The 19,502-nt window shown below is 50.1% G+C and overlaps 1 protein-coding gene across 1 annotated transcript; it reads right to left on the bottom strand.

The window, feature by feature from the left end:
• Positions 1-20: 20 nt before the first annotated feature.
• SLC15A3 (solute carrier family 15 member 3) lies at positions 21-15,050 on the bottom strand. The gene is made up of 8 exons (XM_068977326.1): positions 14,493-15,050; positions 10,817-11,106; positions 6,979-7,126; positions 4,906-5,016; positions 3,949-4,117; positions 1,687-1,845; positions 677-832; positions 21-199 (listed from the first exon to the last, which is right to left on the bottom strand). Exons 1-8 carry the CDS (start codon positions 15,048-15,050, stop codon positions 45-47), a joined length of 1,746 nt encoding a protein of 581 aa, XP_068833427.1. The 3' UTR covers positions 21-44.
• Between the last annotated feature and the right edge of the window lie 4,452 nt (positions 15,051-19,502).

Here is a 19,502-nt window from a genome sequence, read left to right as displayed (position 1 = left end):
TGTGTTGGGGGAAGAGAGGCGGGGGTGGGGGATGGGGGCCCTGTTCAGCCACTGTCCCTCCTGGGACAGCTTTGTGGGGCTGGGCCCTTGGCTGCCCTCTCATAGCGATCAGCGATTATGATGAACAGCAGGGCTGCGGCAGCCTGAATGCCGGCCAGCAGGAAGAAGTAGAGATCCATTCGGCATTTGTTGATGTTCCCTGGAGAAAGGAGGGGTTGGCATTTGGGTCAAGGTGGGGTTTTCAAGGGGCTGGCAGCTGAAGTCACAGTGGGCAATGGGTGGGATCTGAACACACTGGGCAGATGGTCCTCTAGCACTGGGCTGCCCTGGGTGTTTCCTGTGGTGTCTACAATGTCCTGTTAGCTGGCTGTTCTTTTAGGGGCTTAAAACAGACCAAGAAAGGTGACCCTTAACTAGACTGGCAGGGTTCCAGAAGCAGGAAGGCACCTTGGAGGTCTGCTGAGTTCATAGACTCCTTTTGGATAGTTAAGGTCATGGAGGCCCATGGAGGGGAGGCCACGATGTGGGCAATGGGCTAGGTTTGGGCTCCAACCCCGTTTTCCTGAGTCTAATGTGCCATTTCCTTCTGCCTGGGGTCAAGCACTTAGCAGTTGACACCCCCTTTCTAAGCCTCCTTCCAACAGTGTCCCATTCCCAGGGAGCCCCCCAGACTCACCAGTATCCTCCGGGCAGTACAGCCAGCCCCTTGGCAGTGACAGTAGTGCCACCAGGCTGGAGCCCAGTAGCGAGCCCACCCCGGAAAGGCAGAAGAAGATGCCCATCAAGGCGCCCTGCATAGAGCGTGGGGCTTCTGAGTATGCAAACTCCAGGCCTGCAGAGAAGGAGGAAGGATTACCCACGTGGGGCTTCTGAGTATGCAAACTCCAGGCCTGCAGAGAGGGAGGAAGGATTACCCAAGGGGCTGGGGAAGGAGCAGAGAACTGGGCCACAGCTCCCAACCCACCCCCCACCAAACCCCACTCCTGGCCTCCCCCAGATGGCCCCTTGACTCTGCCTGGCTCATCTTCCCTGTCTGGACCTGTCCTCCTAGTTGCTCCCACACTGCTGTCTCCCCTCTGCCCCTTCCTCCTGGGTCGCCCACCTCAGTGATGGCACCGCTGAGCCAGCCCGGTCTTCACCCTCTCTCTCCTCCACCCTCTCTGCCCAGCTTTCACATCATCAACACATCATTTTGATTCAACCTCAGAAGTCTTCCCAAAGTCTGTCCCCGCCCCTGTTCCCTCTGCCCTGGGCCACATGAACAAAGGGACGGCAGAGAGGACCCCCGTCTGCCCAGGAGCCTTGGAGAGGGACTCGGAGGAGATGGCAGTTAGACTGGGAGGGGAAGTCTAAGTCCCCTTAGACTGAAGGGGAAATGGGAGTTCACATCCAATCTGTGAAATAGGGAGGTAGAGGGGACAGCAAGTGCAAAGACACAGAGGGTGGGGAACGTGGCACCAGGGGGCCTGGGGGGAAGTTGGTATGGGAAGTGTCTTATTCACCTCTAATCCCCACTGGAATTAGTGCTGACAAGTCCCCACTGGGTGACTGCAGCCCTGCTCAGAAGATCCTGCCTGCCTCCATGAAGACAAACTCTAGAGGCTGAGCCCGTGAAACCTCTTACTTCAAGGCACCACCAGGCAGAGCCCATCACCTGTGCAAGAGCGGGGGAGGGGTCCAGGGTACCTGCAATGCTGGCAAAAATCTCACTGATCCCAATGAGCAGGTACTGAGGGGTCTGCCACCAGATGGACAGTGGTGCTGCGTAGTACGTGTTCTGCCCAATCTGCTGGGACACTGTCTGGTTGTGACTGATGTACTCTAAACGCTTCATCTCCAGGATTCCTGGTGGCAGAGAGAAGGAATACAGTCAGATCCACTGTAGGCAGCTTGTGCTTAGTCTCTTCAGTCACGTCCAACTCTTTGCGACCCCCTGGACTGCAGCCCACCAGGTTCCTCTGTCCATGGGATTCTCCAGGCAAGAATACTAGAGTGGGTTGCCATGCCCTTCCTCAGGGAATCTTCCCAACCCAGGGATCGAACCCATGTCTCTTATGTCTTCTGCACTGGCAGGCAGGTTCTTCACCATTAGCACCACCTGGGGAGCCTTTAGGCAGCTTTGTCCATGACAGAGCTTGGCAGGTAGTGGGTATTCACTAAGTAGCTAGTGATTGACCAGGCATCAGGAAAGGAAATTAATACTGGCCCTCCAGCTATTCCCTTTTTGCCTTGGCTGCTAGAAAGCTCAGAACTAGATTTTGCACTCAGTAACAGTAACAGCTCTTATTAATTGAGAGCCTGTTACGGGTGAGACACCTAGTATGCATTCTTGTAAATGAGAAAGAACTTTAAGCAATCAGACCCAAGTCACAAAGCTGATAAGTAACTGGGGCTGTGCTTGTGCCTCATTGTGTCTGGTTTCAAAGCTGGCCCGTTCCCATGATATCACATGACTCCTCTGCGGCAGCATCAAGTATTACAGTAGCATTTCTAACCTGGCTTTCAAGTTTATTTTCTCTCCCTTCATTGCTTAGCAGAAAGCTGTGCTCTGATGGAATGAAAACCATTTATGTAATTAAGTGACTTGGGTTCCAGTCAAGGCCCTGCCACTGGTTAGCTGTGTGACCTTGGGCCAATCACTTAACCTCTCTGAGACCCAGGACTTTTATGCAAGAAGCTCAGTGGCAATAAATCCACCTGCAATGCAGGAAACTGGTTCGATCCCTGGGTTGGGAAGATCCCCTGGAGAAGGTATTGGCTACCAACTCCAGTATTCTTGTCTAGAGAATATCACAGACAGAGGAGCCTGGCAGGCTACAGTCCATGGGGTCACAGAGTCGGATATGACTGAGCGACTGAGCACGCACGCAGGAATAAAAAATCCCAGGATTCTTGTGAGGGTGATACAGGACAAAACTGACCAAAGTACCTAGTTGAAAAACAGTCTAGTTTGGTTTTCATCCTTTCATCCTCAGTAAACAAACACAATTCTGTTTACTGAGCTTTCATTCCTCTGGCTCCTACTTATGATCCAGGCATGGTGCTAAGTGATTTACTGACTTCATCTTGTTTAATCCTCACAACACTCCTGTTAGACCACATTCCATGAGGGCAGAGTCCAGGCCCTGCATAGTGTCTGAATGAATTACTCTCTCCTTTTTAAAGATGAAGTTCAGAGACACTAAGAAACTTCAGGATCATTATGTCACACAGTGAAAGGGCTGAAGTCAGTACGGTAGCATGCAAAGCTTCTTTTATCAGAGCCCTTTCTTGTAAGCAACTTCGCAGCTTCAAATCCTTTTGAAATGGAAGAAGGAAGAGAATAAATAGTAAATACTTTTTGAAAAAAGTCCCCCAACAACTGAACAGCTGTGTGTCTTTGGAAAACACGTTCTACACACTTACTGAGTACCTATGTTCATTATACATGTTGTTGTTCAGTCGCTCAACAAAGTATGGGGTCTTTGCGACCCCATGGACTGTAACCTGCCAGGCTCCTCTGTCCATGGGATTCTCTGGGCAAGAATACTGGAGTGGGTTGCCATGCCCTTCTCCAGGGGATCTTCCTGACCCAGGGATCAAACCTGGGTCTCCCACATTGCAGGCAGATTCTTTGCCATCTGAGCCATCAGAGAAGCCCTCATTATTCATAGCAGTGAATAAAAAAGAAAAAAAAATTTCCCTGCCTTCAGGGGGCTTACATACCACTGGGGAGAATCTGTTTTCCTCTCTTGACCTGAGCTTCCTCATCTGTCAAAAATGAGAGGAGGCTGGACTCAAGGAGGAGGGTCTCTTTCAGCTCACATCTTCCAGAAACCAAGACTGGCACCCACAGGTGGAGGGTGTACTTGGCCCAGACCCACAGCTCCAGCATCAGCCCCTGGGGGAACCAGCCTCCCTCCAGCCCCAGACAAAGGCCATCCCACTCCCCCAGGCCCTACACTGCACCTGCCACAATGACTGAGGTGAAACCAAAGAACATCCCCAGCGCCATCTTCTGCAGAGCCGAGGGAAGCAGCTTGCAGCGCAGCAGTAAAGGGTCAAGCAGGTGGTCCTTTACAGGCACCAGGATCAGCAACACTATGACATTGGCCAGGAGCAGCCAGGCTTCTGGAATCTGCAAGAAGAAACCAAGAGGGGCAGGTGAGCAGAGCAGAAGGAGCTCTGGACTGGAGTCGGCAGACCTGGACTCCATCCAGACTGTCCCTGCGTGACCCGGAATCAGTCTGTTCCCCTCTCCTGAATGCACACTCCTCGGCTGTGCAATTAGAGGACGGATTAGATCAGGGATGGCAAACAGCTTCCTTTAACTTCTATCAGTTAGCTGTGGCTGCCTGGAACATTCATGGGCTCAGCATGAAAGAATGTCGAGATTGATTAGTGATGTCTGCCATGGGCAAGGAGTGAGGCTTAGTAGCAAATATTCAGTTAGCCAAAAAGTTCATCGGAGTTATTCTATAAGGTGTTACAGAAAAACTTGAATGAACTTTCTGCCCACGTAATATGCCATTTATCTGTCAGTTCTGAAGAGTCTTTGATTTTAAGAGTCTCTGAGATGGCAAGGAACTCATTTGGAAAGTCCTGTGCAAGGCAGAGATCTGAGTATCTGGAGGATCCAGAGAGGGAGCAAGGGAGGAAGAGATGAGGATGCCCCGAGTGTGTCTGATCTGAGGGTCTGATGCAAACTGGGCAGTGAGGCCCACTTCAGAGCAGCAGTGTAGTGAAGCTGGCCTGAAGTCTTATACAAGCTACAGCTGAGCTTTGGGGCAGGATGCCTGGACCTCCAGGTGCATTTCCTATATTCCAAGGGGGACGGGAGTGTGGAGGCCGCTTCAGTCTTCCTTTTCTCAGAGGAATCCCCCAGCCCGGCCTGAGATTAGGGCTGAACGCACATGTGTCTCTCACCTTGTAGATACTACCCTGGGCTCTCAGAGTCTCGGATCTGTTGGTAGGGCAGTTGGGGAAGATGTTCGGGATTTGGAGGTGAAGACCTTGCAGGACGTACGTGGACTGCATCTGCCGAGAGAGCTAGAAGTGAGGCTGGAACAGAGCTGGCCACCTCACCTCCACCCCAGGACACTCCCAGCTCCAAGTCAGGCACTCCTCTGCAGTAGCACAGGGTGGCCAGGGAGCTGTCCCCTTTCCTAGTCTCAGGGAGAAGAGACCACACCACCCTCCTCGCTCCTGGGGAGCTTCCGTCACTCTGCTCCCAGGCCTGAGGGCTACGTGCCCAGCTTTGCTCCAGAGCTGGGGTCCCAGCTGGTCTGGCTCATGTTCATGTCTCCAGGGCCAGCATAGAGTACTCATGGATAAATGTTTGTTGACATGGGGAAGATAATGACATGGCTGGCCCCATGGGGAGCTCTTATCTGACACTGAAGCCAAGCTGAGTCACACAGGTTGACACAACTGGGGATGCGTAGCCACTGATCCACCAGAGTGTCCTTGGACACAGTGGCAGAAGCAAACTCCAGGGGGCTCTGCCATCCCAGGTGTTACCCTGTTAGTTGCTCTGTGAGGGAGGGGGATCTGAGAGAATCCCACAGAAGGGCCAGGAGGCAGCGGAGGGCCCTTGTGTTGACCAAGGCAGCAGCTGTTTGCTGACTGGTATGGAAGGATGTCAGTGTTCTAACAACTGGTGTGACTGGGGCTCACTGTGGACACACACGTCCCATCACAGACAGTTTCTGCCTCTGTGCTGTCCCCAAGTAGCAGGCGGACCCTGAATGACCCCCATCTTCTGCATCTAGAAACAAGATTCCTAGAGAGCAGATGTGGGAGGCAATGACTTTGGGGCCTGGGGCTTAGAGATTGGGGTTAGTTGCCCACCCTCCACATACTCACACACTTTGCGGGGCAGGAGGAGGCAGTGGCTCTCAAACCTCGCTGAGAGTTAGCATCATCTGAGAAGTTTATTACACTAGAGAGTCCCCTGGCAATTCTCTTTCGCAAATCTGGGGGTGAGACCTAGGAATCTGTATATTTTAAAAAAACTCTGCAGGGGATTCTGAGGCAGAGCCAGGGCTGGGAACTTCTGTTGCAAAGCACTCGAGGTGCTGAGCTTGGCTCAGACTTGCTGTAGGGTCTCAGGTAACTGATCCACCTTCTCTGGGCCTTCATTGCCAAGTCGGAGAATCAGAATGCTTCAGAGCTGTCTGAGCCTCCAGTCTAACATGAGAAACTGAGGCTGGGAGGGATGGGGTGATTTATTCAGTCACTGGGCCTCAGACCTGTCTCCAGAGCTCCTTGTACACTCAGTGAATTTAATTATTGGGACAGCTTTGCATCAGGGCCACCTGGCTGCTACAAGCCAGCAGTTCACTTTGTGAGGCTCTCTCCCTGCAGTTCGAAGTAGGCGATGGCACGCCATTCCAGTACTCTTGCCTGGAAAATCCCATGGACAGAGGAGCCTGGTAGGCTGCAGACCATGGGGTCGCTAAGAGTCGGACACGACTGAGCAACTTCACTTTCCCTTTTCACTTTCATGCATTGGAGAAGGAAATGGTGACCCACTCCAGTGTTCTTGCCTGGAGAATCCCAGGGACAGGAGAGCCTGGTGGGCTGCCATCTATGGGGCTGCACAGAGTCGGACACGACTGAAGCGACTTAGCAGCAGCAGCAGCAGTTCACTTTGTAAGCCCTTTCCCCATTCCACAGGGGAGATGGGGGAAGGGGCTGGTAATTCAGATGGTAAAGAATCCACCCACAAAGCAGGAGACAGGGGTTCGATCCCTGGGTCGGGAAGATCCCCTGAAGAAGGAAATGGCAACCCACTCCAGTATTCTTGTCTGGAAAATTCCAGAGACAGAGAGGCCTGGTAGGTTACACAGCCCATAGAGTCGTGAGAGTTGGACATGACCTAGCGACTGAACCACACCACACTCATTCCATGTGCCCAGAGCATCTATGGTGAGAGATGAGACTACTAAGGGGCCTAGGGAGCCATTTCTTCCCAAGCGAAAGGGCAGGGGTGCTGACCTGGAAGTATACCATCCAATAGGGCACCAAAGTCACCATGACGGGCAAGATCTTCACCAGCACCTGGAAGTTGGCGATGTCCTCTTTGGGGGAAGGGCCAGGCTGGGGCAACCTCTGGTCAGGCAGCAGCTGGGCACTGGGAGGGTCTCTAAGGGGCCAAAGAGGCAGCAGATTAAATGGCAGCTACCGTCACCACCACCATGGCTACCTTCCCACCTCCATTCATCCCCTACTTTAATCCCCTTCCCCTTTCACCAGTTATCACAGCCGCCATCTCGGAAATCACTGCCCTCCTCTCCTCCACTCCACCATCAGCGTCACTTTCACCGACATTATCAACATTTGCACCCCTACCAGCATCATTAGTACGGTGACCACAGTCACCGAAGCCATCCTCTCCACGGAGTTCTCATTGCTATCGCCATTAATTTTTTTTTGGTGTTGGCACTGCCACTGTCAATACGATCACTATCATCCCTGAAGCAGAGGTAGTGATCAAGACTCATTCCATCCTAGAGCTTCAGCCTCTTGGGTCCTAGGGGAAGTAAGACCAGAGGCTGTGGCGAGCAGAGTCTTGGGAGATTTTTTGGCTCATAGTGTTGATTTGCTCGGGAATCAGGGAAGCCCCCATTCATGCCTGACTCAGGGAAAGAGGCATTGCAATTTGAGACACTCCAGTTCCCCAGGTGTGGTCTCCAAGCCCATCCTCCTTAACAGGCAACGTGAAAGCCCTCTCCCTACAGACCAAGGAATGGAGAGGTAGGGGTGGAGGGAACATTATTAGGAGGCAGGAAAGATCAACTTTTACCCTTTGCCCTTCATCTTGAGAAGTTTCTAATCCTTTTCACCCAAGAGCCTTGGCTCATCCTTTGAGATGCCCAAAGGGACCATACCAGTGCAGTGTGATGGTCATCATGAGCTTCTCCCCTCCCAGTTTGTGATGCCGCTTCTTGGCTGAGAGATGGAGTTTATCTGCCCTGCCCTTGAATCTGAGCAAGCCTGTGACTGTGCTAACCAACAGAGTGAGGAAGAAGTGATGCTCTGAAACTCCAAAAGGCCTTCAAGGGACACGAAGCTTCACTTCCTGCCCTTTGGGACATTTTCTCTTGGAATGCTTCCTTTCTTTCCTAGCCCAAACACCTTACCACCCGGGGACAAGGCCACACAAAGGGGAACCAAGGTGCGCTTGCTGACAGTCAACATCAACTGCCAACCAGGAATGTGAGCTGTCTTGACTGTTCTAACCCTTACAAGCCCCCAAGTGACTGCAGCCCCCATGGCATCACAAGAAGCAGAACTACCCAGGTGAGTTCAGTGAACCACAGGATTTTGAGAGGCAAAAAAGGTGGTTGCTTAAGACATTAAGTTCTGGGGTGGTTCGTTAGGCAGCAATGGATCATTCAAACAAAACCTTACAGCAATGTACCAGGTTGGGAGAAAGCATGCTGTATACCTTTTCTGTCTAGATTCCACTCTAGATAGGAGCTGTAACTGGGTCCACAGTCTAGAGACAGGTTTGCTTAGCATAAGTAGTCAATAAACTCAGGGAAGAGAGGGGCAAAAGGCAGCCGTGGTACAGATGCAAGGTTATTCAGAACTATCCTCTCTTCTTGCTTAGTTACTCAGTCGTGTCTGACTCTTCGCGACCCCATGGACGGCAGCATCCCAGGTTTCCCTGTCCTTCACCATCTCCCGGAGTTTGCTTAGACTCATGCCCATTGTGTAGTTGGTGATGCCATCCAACCATTTTGTCCTCTGTCATCCCCTTCTCCTCCTGCCTTCAGCATCAGTCCTTCCAATGAATGTTCAGGGTTGATTTCCTTTAGGATTGATTGGTTTGATCTTCTTGCAGTCCAAGGGACTCTCAAGAGTCTTCTCCAACTCCACAGTTCAAAAGTATCAATTCTTCAGTGCTCATCCTTCTTTATGGTCCAACTCTCACATCTGTACATGACTAATGGATAAACCACTATATGGATCTTTGTTGGCAAAGTAATGTCTCTGCTTTTTAATATGCTGTCTGGGTTTGTCATAGCTTTTCTTCCAAGGAGCAAGCATCTTTTAATTTCATGACTGCAGTCACCATCTGTAGTGATTTTGGAGCCCAAGAAAATAAAGTCTGTTACTGTTTCCATTATTTCCCCATCTATTTGACATGAAGTGATGGGACTGGATGCCATGATCTTAGTTTTTTGAATGTTGAATTTTAAGCCAGCTTTTTCACTCTCCTCTTTCACCTTCATCAAGAGGCTCTTTAGTTCCTCTTTGCTTTCTGCCATAAGGGTGGTGTCATCTGCATATCTGAAGCTATTGATATTTCTCCCAGCAGTCTTGATTCCAGCTTGTGCTTCATCCAGTCTGGTATTTCTCATGATGTACTCTACATATAAGTTAAATAAGGAGGGTGACAATATACAGCCTCGATGTACTCCTTTCCCAATTTTGAACCAGTCTGTTGTTCCATGTCTGGTTCTAACTGTTGCTTCTTGGCCTGCATACAGGTTTCACAGAAGGCAGGTAGGGTGGTCTGGTATTCCCATCTCTAAGAATTTTCCAGTTTGTTGTGACCCACATAGTCAAAGGCTTTAGTGTAGTCAATGAAGCAGAAGTATATGTTTTTCTGGAATTCTCTTGCTTTTTCTATGATTCAACAGATATTGGCAATTTGATCTCTGGTTCTTCTGCCTCTTCTAAATCCAGCTTGAACATCTGAAAGTTCACAGTTCATGTACTGTTGAAGCCTTGGCTGGGAGAATTTTGAACATTACTTTGCTAGCATGTGAAATGAATGCAATTGTGTAATAGTTTGCACATTCTTTGGCATTGCCCTTCTTTGGGATTGGAATGAAAACTGACCTTTTCCAGTCCTGTGGTCACTGCTGAGTTTTCCAAATTTGCTGGCATATTGAGTGCAGCACTTTAACTGCTTCATATTTTAGGATTTGAAATAGCTCAACTGGAATTTCATCACCTCCACTAGGTTTGTCCGTAGTGATGCTTCCTAAGGCCCACTTGACTTCGTACTCCAAGATGTCTGGCCTTGGGTGAGTGATCACACCATCACAGTTATCTGAGTCATTAAGATCTTTTTTGTACAGTTCTTCAGTGTATTCTTGCTACTTCTTCTTAATATCTTCTGCTGCTATTAGGTCCATACCATTTCTGCCCTTTATTGTGACCATCTTTGCATGAAATGTTCCCTTGGTATCTCTAATTTTCTTGAAGAGATCTCTAGTTTTTCCCATTCTATTGTTTTCCTCTATTTCTTTGCTTTGTTCACTTAGGAAGGTTTTCTTAACTCTCCTTGCTATTCTTTGGAGCTCTGCATTCAGATGGATATATCTTTCCTTTTCTCCTTTGCCTTCTGCTTCTCTTCTCAGCTGTTTGTAAGACCTCCTCAGATAACCATTTTGCCTTGTTGCATTTCTTTTTCTTGGGGATGGTTTTCCTCCCTTGGGAAAAGAAACTGGTTTGGCTGACTTCTTAGTCTTTCTTATACTTAATATCAAGGTGGTATAGAATTCTGTCCCAGGTGCCTTCACTGGTACTATCATCTCCACAACTGCCAGCTCTGCTGCCATGGTCAGCATTTATTGCCAGAAGTTATTGTCACTTATAACACCGTCATCCCTATATTCACCACTTCCATCACTGTCAAGACTGTTAACATCCTCATACTTTCTACAGTTAGTCCACTGTCAATATTACCACCCCCCTCATCTCCATCACCATCCTCAGGCATAGAGGTGCCCATCATCATGAAGGGCTACCACTGGAGCTGATCCAGAGCATCTTTAAACTGGACCACCTGGCCCCTCCCCCAGAGCCCCCTCCTCACCTGGCAGAGTGTCGGTGCCACAGTTGGGGACAGCAGTTTTGGAGAGCAAGTTTGAGCATGGAGGACACTTGGCTGCCTGTGGGTGGTTTGATGATGAAGCTGGGGGTGGCAAAGAGGAAGATGAAGAAGGCCAGGCCCACACAGCCCACCACGATGCTGTAGCCCAGCAGGAAGTTGATGTTCTGTTGGATAAAGGCCACCACCAGCAACGACAGCATGGCACCCACATTCAAGCTCCAGTAAAACCAGTTGAAGAAGCGGCGGCTGGCATGGCGGCCAAGATCCATCACCTGTCAGGCAGGGGTAAGAGTGAAGGCCAAGGAGGTGTGGTGGCACCCTGCCATGACATACTCTCTGTGACTGCATGACCCTCCTACAGAGACACTTCTTGCATCAGTGGGTGGGCATTCTGGCACTTTCCTAATCCCTGATCACTAAGTAGATGCCCAATAATATTTGTCGAATGAATGAATAAACCCTTCCCTTGGGAGTCACTTGTTAATGATAAGGACATTTTGGCGCAGCTGTTTCTTCATGCCCTTGACACACATTGCTTTTTTATTGTCACTAAGTGGTGCACACAACAGATGTCTCAGATGCCACTTTGTTCATTTCTAGCCGATTTATCCCTTTGTGTTTGAGCAGACCATAGTGTGCATAACCTTCATAGTCAGAAAAAAGCCAGTCAAGATCTCAGGTCTGCTCCACATTATTAAATATGATTCATGTGTATTACTGGAAGAACAAAAGTCCAATGGAGAATTTCCTCTGCAGTTTGGAGATGCAAATAGTGTTTTCAATTGTGCCCCCACCCCCACTTGCCTCCCAGTCAAACAAAGTTGGCATAATCAGGAAAAGCAGAAGTGATCCCAGACACAGCCCCAAGAGCAGACTTTGGCCTGATTTAAAAAAAAATTCAGGCCCCCCAGCAAGGGCAGAAGGGCTGAAAAATCTTTACCCAGGATTTGGATCAATCTGCGACAGCCAAGCCCCAGGCCCACTTCCGGTCTGCTGGCTTGGGTCAACTGTACTGGCAGCTGTCCTGATCCTAGATCCTGGTCCAGATTCTGACTCAGCAGGTCTGGGGCAGGGCCCGGACATCTGAAATCTGAAAAAGCAGTGAGCTCTGGAAGTCACCTCTCTAAATAAGCAATTCTGTACCCCATCACCCCTTCAACAACTCCCCAAATCTCAGAACCTATCATTCTTCTTCTACCCAGATATACATATATCCATTAGCTAAGCAGATTTTGTCAAGCTTTAACTTCTGTGACTGCACTAGGAAAAAGATAACTAGATATTTTGTTCCTTTTCCAAATGTAAGATTAGCGTTCACACAGATGCATTTAAAACTGCATCCCTTTGGCGATTTTGAGGGATCCTCTTGGCAATAAAGAGGGAAAGGCCTGTCCGCTCACTAAAAATCCTTGCTTTCAAGCAGAAAATCGAATAAGTCCCATAACGAGCAGTCACTACATTTATTAATTGGATGTAAATGAATATGACAATTGCAACTCTAAGGGGAAGAGCAGACAGCCCATTCAGGATATAAATGAGTTCTCCCAAAATGCACAGCCACTTTGTTGCGAATGATGGATGGCCCATTCTGAAACCAGCAAGTGTGTTAAAACACTTGGCTCCTGTGTATGGCTGTTCTGACAGATGATACCAACCCTTCCCACCCTCACTGCCCATCTGACTGTCCCCCTGAATTCTGCAACAGCCCCATCACTGCTCTGGTGTGCCCACTCTTGTGACCCCCATCAACTGTCTACTGTGTGGCCAGAGCCATTTTAAAGTACTCAAATCTAATCATGTCCATCCCTGCCTCAAATCATTTTAGTGTTTCTGAACTGCCCTTGGGGTCAGGCCAGACCCCCAGGCAGTCTTCCAGCCTGGCCTGGCCCCACCCAAAGTCCATGTTGCCCAGTGGCCGAGCTTCTGAGAAGTCAATTCTGCCACCAAGAGGTGGGAGAGACAAGAGGCAGTAGATGGCTGAGGGCCTCTGGAGGTCAATGAGGTCAAGGCATACGTTAAGGGCACCTGGGGATGGGGTGGGATGTCAGTGAAGAGGAGAGTTAAGGGAAGATGAGAGATTCCCAGTGGCAGATTGTGGGAGTCTCCTGGTCTGAAGGAAGGTCAGTGGGGGCTGGGAAATGGAGAGGGCTGTCCTGGGGGCACTGAATCCCCCATCAGCAAAGGAATCCAAACAGGCTGGGTGAGTCACTCCTTGGCAAGGACACTGGAGACTATGTTGGATGCTGGACTGCGGATGACAGCTGGATGCAATGATTCTTCCTAAAATGTCCCCTTTCTGATTGTAACACATGTAATTAAAGAGCATTTTAAAACAGACAGGTAAAAAAAGTACAACTAACTGGTCCAGTGGCCTGTTCCCACTACTGTTATGATTTTCCCCAGTTTCTTCCTTTTGTGGACACCTGGTCTTTTCATATGGCTGTGATCATATTCTGTATGCAGTTCTGCATTGCTTTTGCTCATTAACATTGTAAGTGAGTTTTTTCAAATCATGTTACATATTTTAAAAAAATTACTGTCTAACATCCCACTGAGTAGAGCTATCAAAATACAGCTGTGCTATTAGGTATTTTTCTAGCAGTCATGTACAGATGTGAGAGTTGGACCATAAAGGAGGCAGAGGCCCTAAGAATTCATGCTTTTGAACTGTAGCACTGGAGAAGACTCTTGAGAGTCCCTTGGACTGCAAGGAGATCAAACCAGTCAATCCTAAAGGAAATCAATCCTGAATATTCATTGGAAGGACTGATGATGAAGCTGAAGCTCTGGCCACTTGATGCAAAGAACTGACTCACTGGAAAAGACACTAATGCTGGGAAAGATTGAGGTCAGGAGGAGAAGGGGACAACAGAGAAAGAGATGGTTGGATGGCTTCACTGACTCAGTGGACGTGAATATGGGCAAACTCCAGAAGATAGTGAGGGACAGGGAAGCCTGGCGTGCTGCAGTTCATGGGGTTGCAAAGAGTCAGACACGACTTGGCAACCAAACAACAATAAATCAGGTGATTACTCATTCAGTTAGCAAATATCTATTGAATTTCTCCTATGTGCCATCTTCTGTCCAAAAGCGTACAGAAAAAGGTTCAGAAGTTAGGATATTGGCCCAAGTGCCGAGGGTTTGAGAGTGGCAGAGCTAAGATCTGGACAAACAGGCCTGACTCCACCTCTGGCACAGCTGGCAGGAAAAGGCTTGCTCCTCTTGCAGGCCCCAGATCGCTATAACACACAAAGCTGGGGCTCCTGATGGGGCCTGAAGTCCAGGTAGTCCTATCCTCCTTTGGAGCTGCTTTCTATGAGACCTTGGAAAGGTTGATTAATGTCCTGAAAATTCAGTGTCCTCATCTGTAAAATGGGCATAATACCTACCCTGTAAGTAGTTCAGAGGATGAAATGAATTAAAACACGGAAAGTGACACATCGTCAAAGAAGGCCAACTTGGGTTGTCACTATTGTCGTTTTAGTTATTGGAATAAGCAAACCTCGACCCCCCACTCCCCCACCCCCGCTTCTTTCAAATAAGGAAACTGGACCCGGGGAGGGGAAGTGGTTTGTCCGAGGTCACGCTGGCAGTCGTAGCCTCCTGACTCCCAGATCACTCCCTCTCCCCCCACACTCCCCAGCCCTCTGCCACTCACCTGGTCGGCCCCGAAAGAGGTGAGGTTGCTCCTGACGGAGCTGGCGGCCAGGGCGAGCAGCAGCAGCGCCGCGTAGAGGGTGGGGGCGCAGTAGGTGGCGCGCGAGGTATACTGGCATCCGGGAGAGGGGCAAGCGGGCTCCAGGCGCGCGGAGGGTATCTCTCCGCAGAAGGAGCTGCGGCCGTCGGGGAAGGCGGTGGAGGCCAGCAGGCCAGAGGCGGCTAGGTAGAGCAGCAGGCTGAGCACGATGGCGCGGTAGCGGCCCAAGTACACGTCGGCCAGCCAGCCGCCCACCGGCGCCAGCAGGTAGGAGGCACCCAGGAAGACAAGCGCCGCGCGGGACGCCTGCTCGCCCGCCCATTTGAGTTCGGCGCTGTTCAGGTAAAGCACGAGGTTGCCCGCGACGCCGAAGAAGGCGGCGCGCTCCAGCATCTCCACCACCAGCACCGCGGCCGCCGCGGCCCGCCACCACCGACGGGGCCCCCGCGGCCTGCGCGCCAGGAGCCGCTGGCGTTCCTCCGACTCCCAGGGCGCCGCGGGGGCGCTCGGCCCGGGCATCCTGGGCCCCCTGCGGCGCGACTCGCACCCACCTCCTCCCCCGCCGAGCCCCCGCCCCTCCCCCGCGGCCTCACTCCTCTCCTCCCTTCCCTCCTTTCTCAGCCCCTTGGGGTCCCCCTTCCTCTCCCTTTCCCCTTCTTTGCTCCCCCGTCCCCTCTCCTGGTCTTTCTCGCCCCCACGGGGCCTGGGGGGCTACCCGGATTCTCCCTCTGTGCTCCCTAACTCTCACCTCTCCCCTCCTGCCGCCCCTAACTCTTCCTCCTTCCTCCAGTCATCCTCCCTGCCGACCCTTTATCTCGCCTCTGCTCTGCCCCTCCCCCTCCTTTCCTGTCGGTCTCCCCGGTTGGCTGCCTTTCTTAACCGTTGTCCCTTTCCCTGGCGACACCTGGCCTGCGCTCCGGGGAGAGGGGTCCTCACAGGGCCTGCCTCTGCCTCCACCGCCCGCTGCCTCCCGTCCCAAGACTGTAAGCCTGTCCCCCGCTCCCGGCCCTCCGGGCCCCTCTCCCTCCGAGCTCAGCCTCGGTCCTGCTCTCCGCTTCTTGAGAAACTCGGGGAGCCCCTAGCTTCCCCTTTCGCTGCTTCTGTGGCCCGGGCTGCGTCACATGGTGCCCCGGGGCTGTTTAGGAGAAGCGAAAGCCTGGGTCACACGGACCCTGCTTGCCCGGCTTTCTAAAATCCTCCTTTCCCCGCCCATCAGCCTCTCTCCCAGCTCTGCCCAATTTTCTGGAAGCTGGAGGAATGTTTTCCCATCTTTCACTTTCATTTCTCCCTCGGATCCCACTTTCGCTGCATCCTCTTCCAGTCACTTCCAAAACTAGAGATACAGAACCGGAAAGGCAGTCTGTATCCTTCGGTCCTGCTCTCCCACTTGGTGGATGCAGAGACTGAGGCCCCCATGGAAGGGAGAGGAAGGAAGGTCTGGGAATGACTGACTTACCGTAGCTGAACTAGGGGTAAACCACTGACTGGTCTCTTGAGAGACACAGGAAGCTCTCAAATGCAGTTCAGATTGTGCAAAAGCTATTGTGGAAAAGGAAGTGGGGGCACCTTCAAGAAGCTTGTTGCGCCATGGAAGTCCCACAAGTGAGTCGAGATTGAGAGAGCCTGGCCTCAGACTAAATCAAAATCAGGCCTCAGCTCTCCCCTCCTTGGAGCCCTGAGAACCCTTGGATTAAAGGCCAGCCCTCACCCTGACCTAAAAGTCCCACGGTGTCTGGCCCCTGCCCTCCTCCAACATCACGCGGCCCCACGTCCACTCACGTCCAGCCACACTGACCTTTCTGTTCCTCTCAGGTGCTGAGCCCCTTCCTGCCTCAGAACCTGGGTCTCTGCTCTTACCTCTGCCAGACTGCTTTTCCTCCAGCTCTTTGCATGATTGGTCTCTTCTCTTTATTTAGGTTTCATCTCCTCTTCAGGAAGACCTTCCCTGGTTACCTGTCTAAGAAGTTGTCTACTGGCTTCTCACCATCCTTTCTCTGTCTCATTGTCCCATTTTAATGTCTTCAGGGCACAGAATACTCGTTCTATGACTGGTTGTCTCCTCCAGTGAAGTAGAAGGAACCTGTTCCACTGGGTCAAGGAATTTGTTGAACCTCTTTAAAAAGACTTTGTCTTTTTAGAGTAGTTTTAGGTTTATAAGAATATCAAGAGGATGGTACAGAAATTTCTTACACACCACTACTCTCACACATGCATAGCCTCCCCCATTATCAAGATCACTCACCAGAATAATACTTTTTTTTTTTTTAAACCAAAGATGAACCTACATTGAAGTATTTTAGTCACCCGGAGTCTATAGTTTACTGTAGGGCTCATTCTTGGCGCTGTATGTTCTGTGGGTCTGAACAAATATATAATGACATACATCCATCATTATAGCATCACACAGAGTATTTTCACTGCCCTACAATTCCTCTGTGGTCTGCCGATTCATCCCCACCCCACTCCCCAAGCCCTGGCAACCTCTGGTCTTGTTTATTGTCTCCAAAGGTTTGCCTTTTCTAGTATGTCATATAGTTGGAATTGTACAATATGTAATTTTTACAGATTGTCTTCTTTCACTCAGTAATATGCGTTCAAGGTGCCTCCATATGTTTTCAAGGCTTGATTAATAGCTCATTTCTTTTTAGTGCTAAATAATATTCCCTTGTCTAATGGACCATAGTGTACTTATTCATTCGTGTACTGAAGGACATGTTGGTTGTTTCCAAGTTTTGGCAACTGTGAATAAAACTACTATTAACATCCATGTGCAGGTTTTTGTGTGGATGTACATTTTCAGCTTCTTTGGGTTAAAATTCAAGGAGCTTGATTGCTGGATCATATATCCAGCTGTTCCAGCACTATTTGTAGAAGACACTTGTCTAACTTTTCACTGTTTTAACCTAATGACTGCACAGTACTTGGTACTGGGTTATATAGTCTTGCATGCTTGCGAGCCTGCTCAGTCATATCTGACTCTTTACGATCCCATGGACTGTAGCTCATCAGGCTCTTGTGTCCATGGGATTCTCCAGGCAAGAATACTGAGGTGGGTAGCCATGCTCTTCTTCAGGGGATCTTCCCAATCCATGGATCGAACTCAGGTCTCCTGCACTGCAAGCAGATTCTTTACCATCTGAGGCATCAGGGAAGCCTAATATAGTCTCAGGAAGGCTCAAAGCTAAAATAAATGGAGTCTTGCAAAAGCTGTAGATGACACAAAAAACTGGTTATTCAAATTTTCTATCAGGCAAGAAGCCAAGCTTGTGATGGATCGGAAAACCCCATGCAGAGATAAGAGTAATGGAGGGTGATGGAGAGGAAGCAGAGCTCTCCACCCAGGATTCAGCCACTTTAGTCAGGGGCAAGCGCTGTGGATGGTTTGGGCAGAGACTGGGGTCTCCTAGTCCCTCCCAGATAGTTGGACTCTTCTGCCTCTACCTGGAGGGCACTCAGGATCACCAGGATGTGGTGACAACATGCATGTCACATTCAGACTCTGTCCTCTCTTGACAAGGTCACTAGGGTGGCAGGTGTGACAAAGCTCAGTAGGGCTGAGCCTTGCAGATGAGAGTGTCGACCTGCCACCTGTGACCTTCAGGAGGAGGTGGGTGAAAGGAAATTTCCTAAAAACAGTGTGGCAGGACCTCCTTGGTGTTCCAGTGGTTAAGAATCCACCGTCCAATGCAGGGCACGTGGGTTCGATCCCTGGTCAGGGAACTAAGATTCCACTTCCCATGGGGGCAACTAAGCGCCCACACTGCAACTACCGAGCCTGAGCATCTCAACGAGAAGCCCATGTGCTGCAACTAGAGAAAACCTGCAAGCCACAATGAAGAGCCTGCAAGCCACAAGTGATACCCAGAGCAGCCGAAATAAAAACAAATTGAAACCAACAATGTGGCTAGCAGAGAAAAACCAAGAGAAGAAAGCAGCAAAAAAAAAAACCAACAAAAAAAGTGCCGGTTTTTCCTTGCTATCCAGTGTCTGTCCCTGAAGTGTACAGGGGGCAGGAACTAGGATGGGGTGATGAGGGACCTAATTTGCTGGGTTGGGGTGATCTGTGTCCTGCAGACACTAGAAATAGTGTTCTGAAGACAACCGTGACTACTTTCCTGGCATGAGTCAACATCAATTACCTGTATAAAGGTCTGGAGAGCAGAATTTTAGTCTGAGGAGTCTCAGAGCCCATGTCCATGTCTCATAAGCATATGTGGTTTGACCCAAATAGCATTTGGCCCCATGGTGCAAAGTTTTTGTTCTTGTTTCTTTTAATTTAAAAAAAAAATGTTTAAATTGAGTTTCATCCTTAAAAAATTCAGAAATGGTCACATGAAAATCAGGATTTCTGGGGACTTCCATGGTGGTTCAGTGGTTAAGAATTCACCTTCCAGTGCAGGGGATGCAGGTTTGATTCCTGCATTGGAATTAAGATCCCACATGCTGCAGGGCAGCTAAGCCCTTGCTTTGTAGCAAAGAGCCTGTGAGCCCCAGCTGAGACCCCACACAGATTAGTAAATAAATTAACAGACTGATTTTTAAAAAAGAAAAGAAAATCAGGATTTGGGGCTGTTCTTGAAGTTGGGGAGAGTCTGGCAACGCTGGACCCACAGGCTCAAATGGAGCCAAGTGGCAGTCCCCCACCCCATCTAGAGAGGCCACCAGTGAATCACTGAAGTGGCTCAGCAGATGCCTCCATCGGGGACTGCTGATGGAGCCCTTCACCTATGCATGGAGCCACAGCTACTGGTGAAGGTGAGAAAGGGGAGGATGGCCCTGTCTGCAAGCTGGGGATATTTAGAGGCAGTGGCTTCACCTAGGCAACCCACTCCAGTATTCTTGCCTGGGAAATCCCGTGGACAGAGGAGCCTGGCGGGCTATAGACAATGGGGTTGCAAAGAGTTGAATATGACTGAGCATGCATGCTCAGGGAAACTTAGAACACACACAGGAATCAAAATAGACCTGGAT

This window comes from Capricornis sumatraensis, chromosome 8, assembly GCF_032405125.1.
Source record: "Capricornis sumatraensis isolate serow.1 chromosome 8, serow.2, whole genome shotgun sequence".
NCBI classification, from domain to species: Eukaryota; Metazoa; Chordata; class Mammalia; order Artiodactyla; family Bovidae; genus Capricornis; species Capricornis sumatraensis.
This window is presented reverse-complemented; position numbering and strand designations above follow the sequence as displayed.

What these genes read in the sequence shown, in the direction of transcription:
- SLC15A3 (XM_068977326.1), bottom strand. Translation starts at nt 15,050, where the DNA reads ATGCCCGGGCCGAGCGCCCCCGCGGCGCCCTGGGAGTCGGAGGAACGC. An exon ending in CACCTCAGTCATTGTGGCAG is followed by an intron (nt 1,846 to 3,948) that starts GTGCAGTGTAGG and finishes CTCTGCCACCAG; the next exon opens with GAATCCTGGAGATGAAGCGT. An exon ending in GTACTGCCCGGAGGATACTG is followed by an intron (nt 200 to 676) that starts GTGAGTCTGGGG and finishes TCCTTTCTCCAG; the next exon opens with GGAACATCAACAAATGCCGA.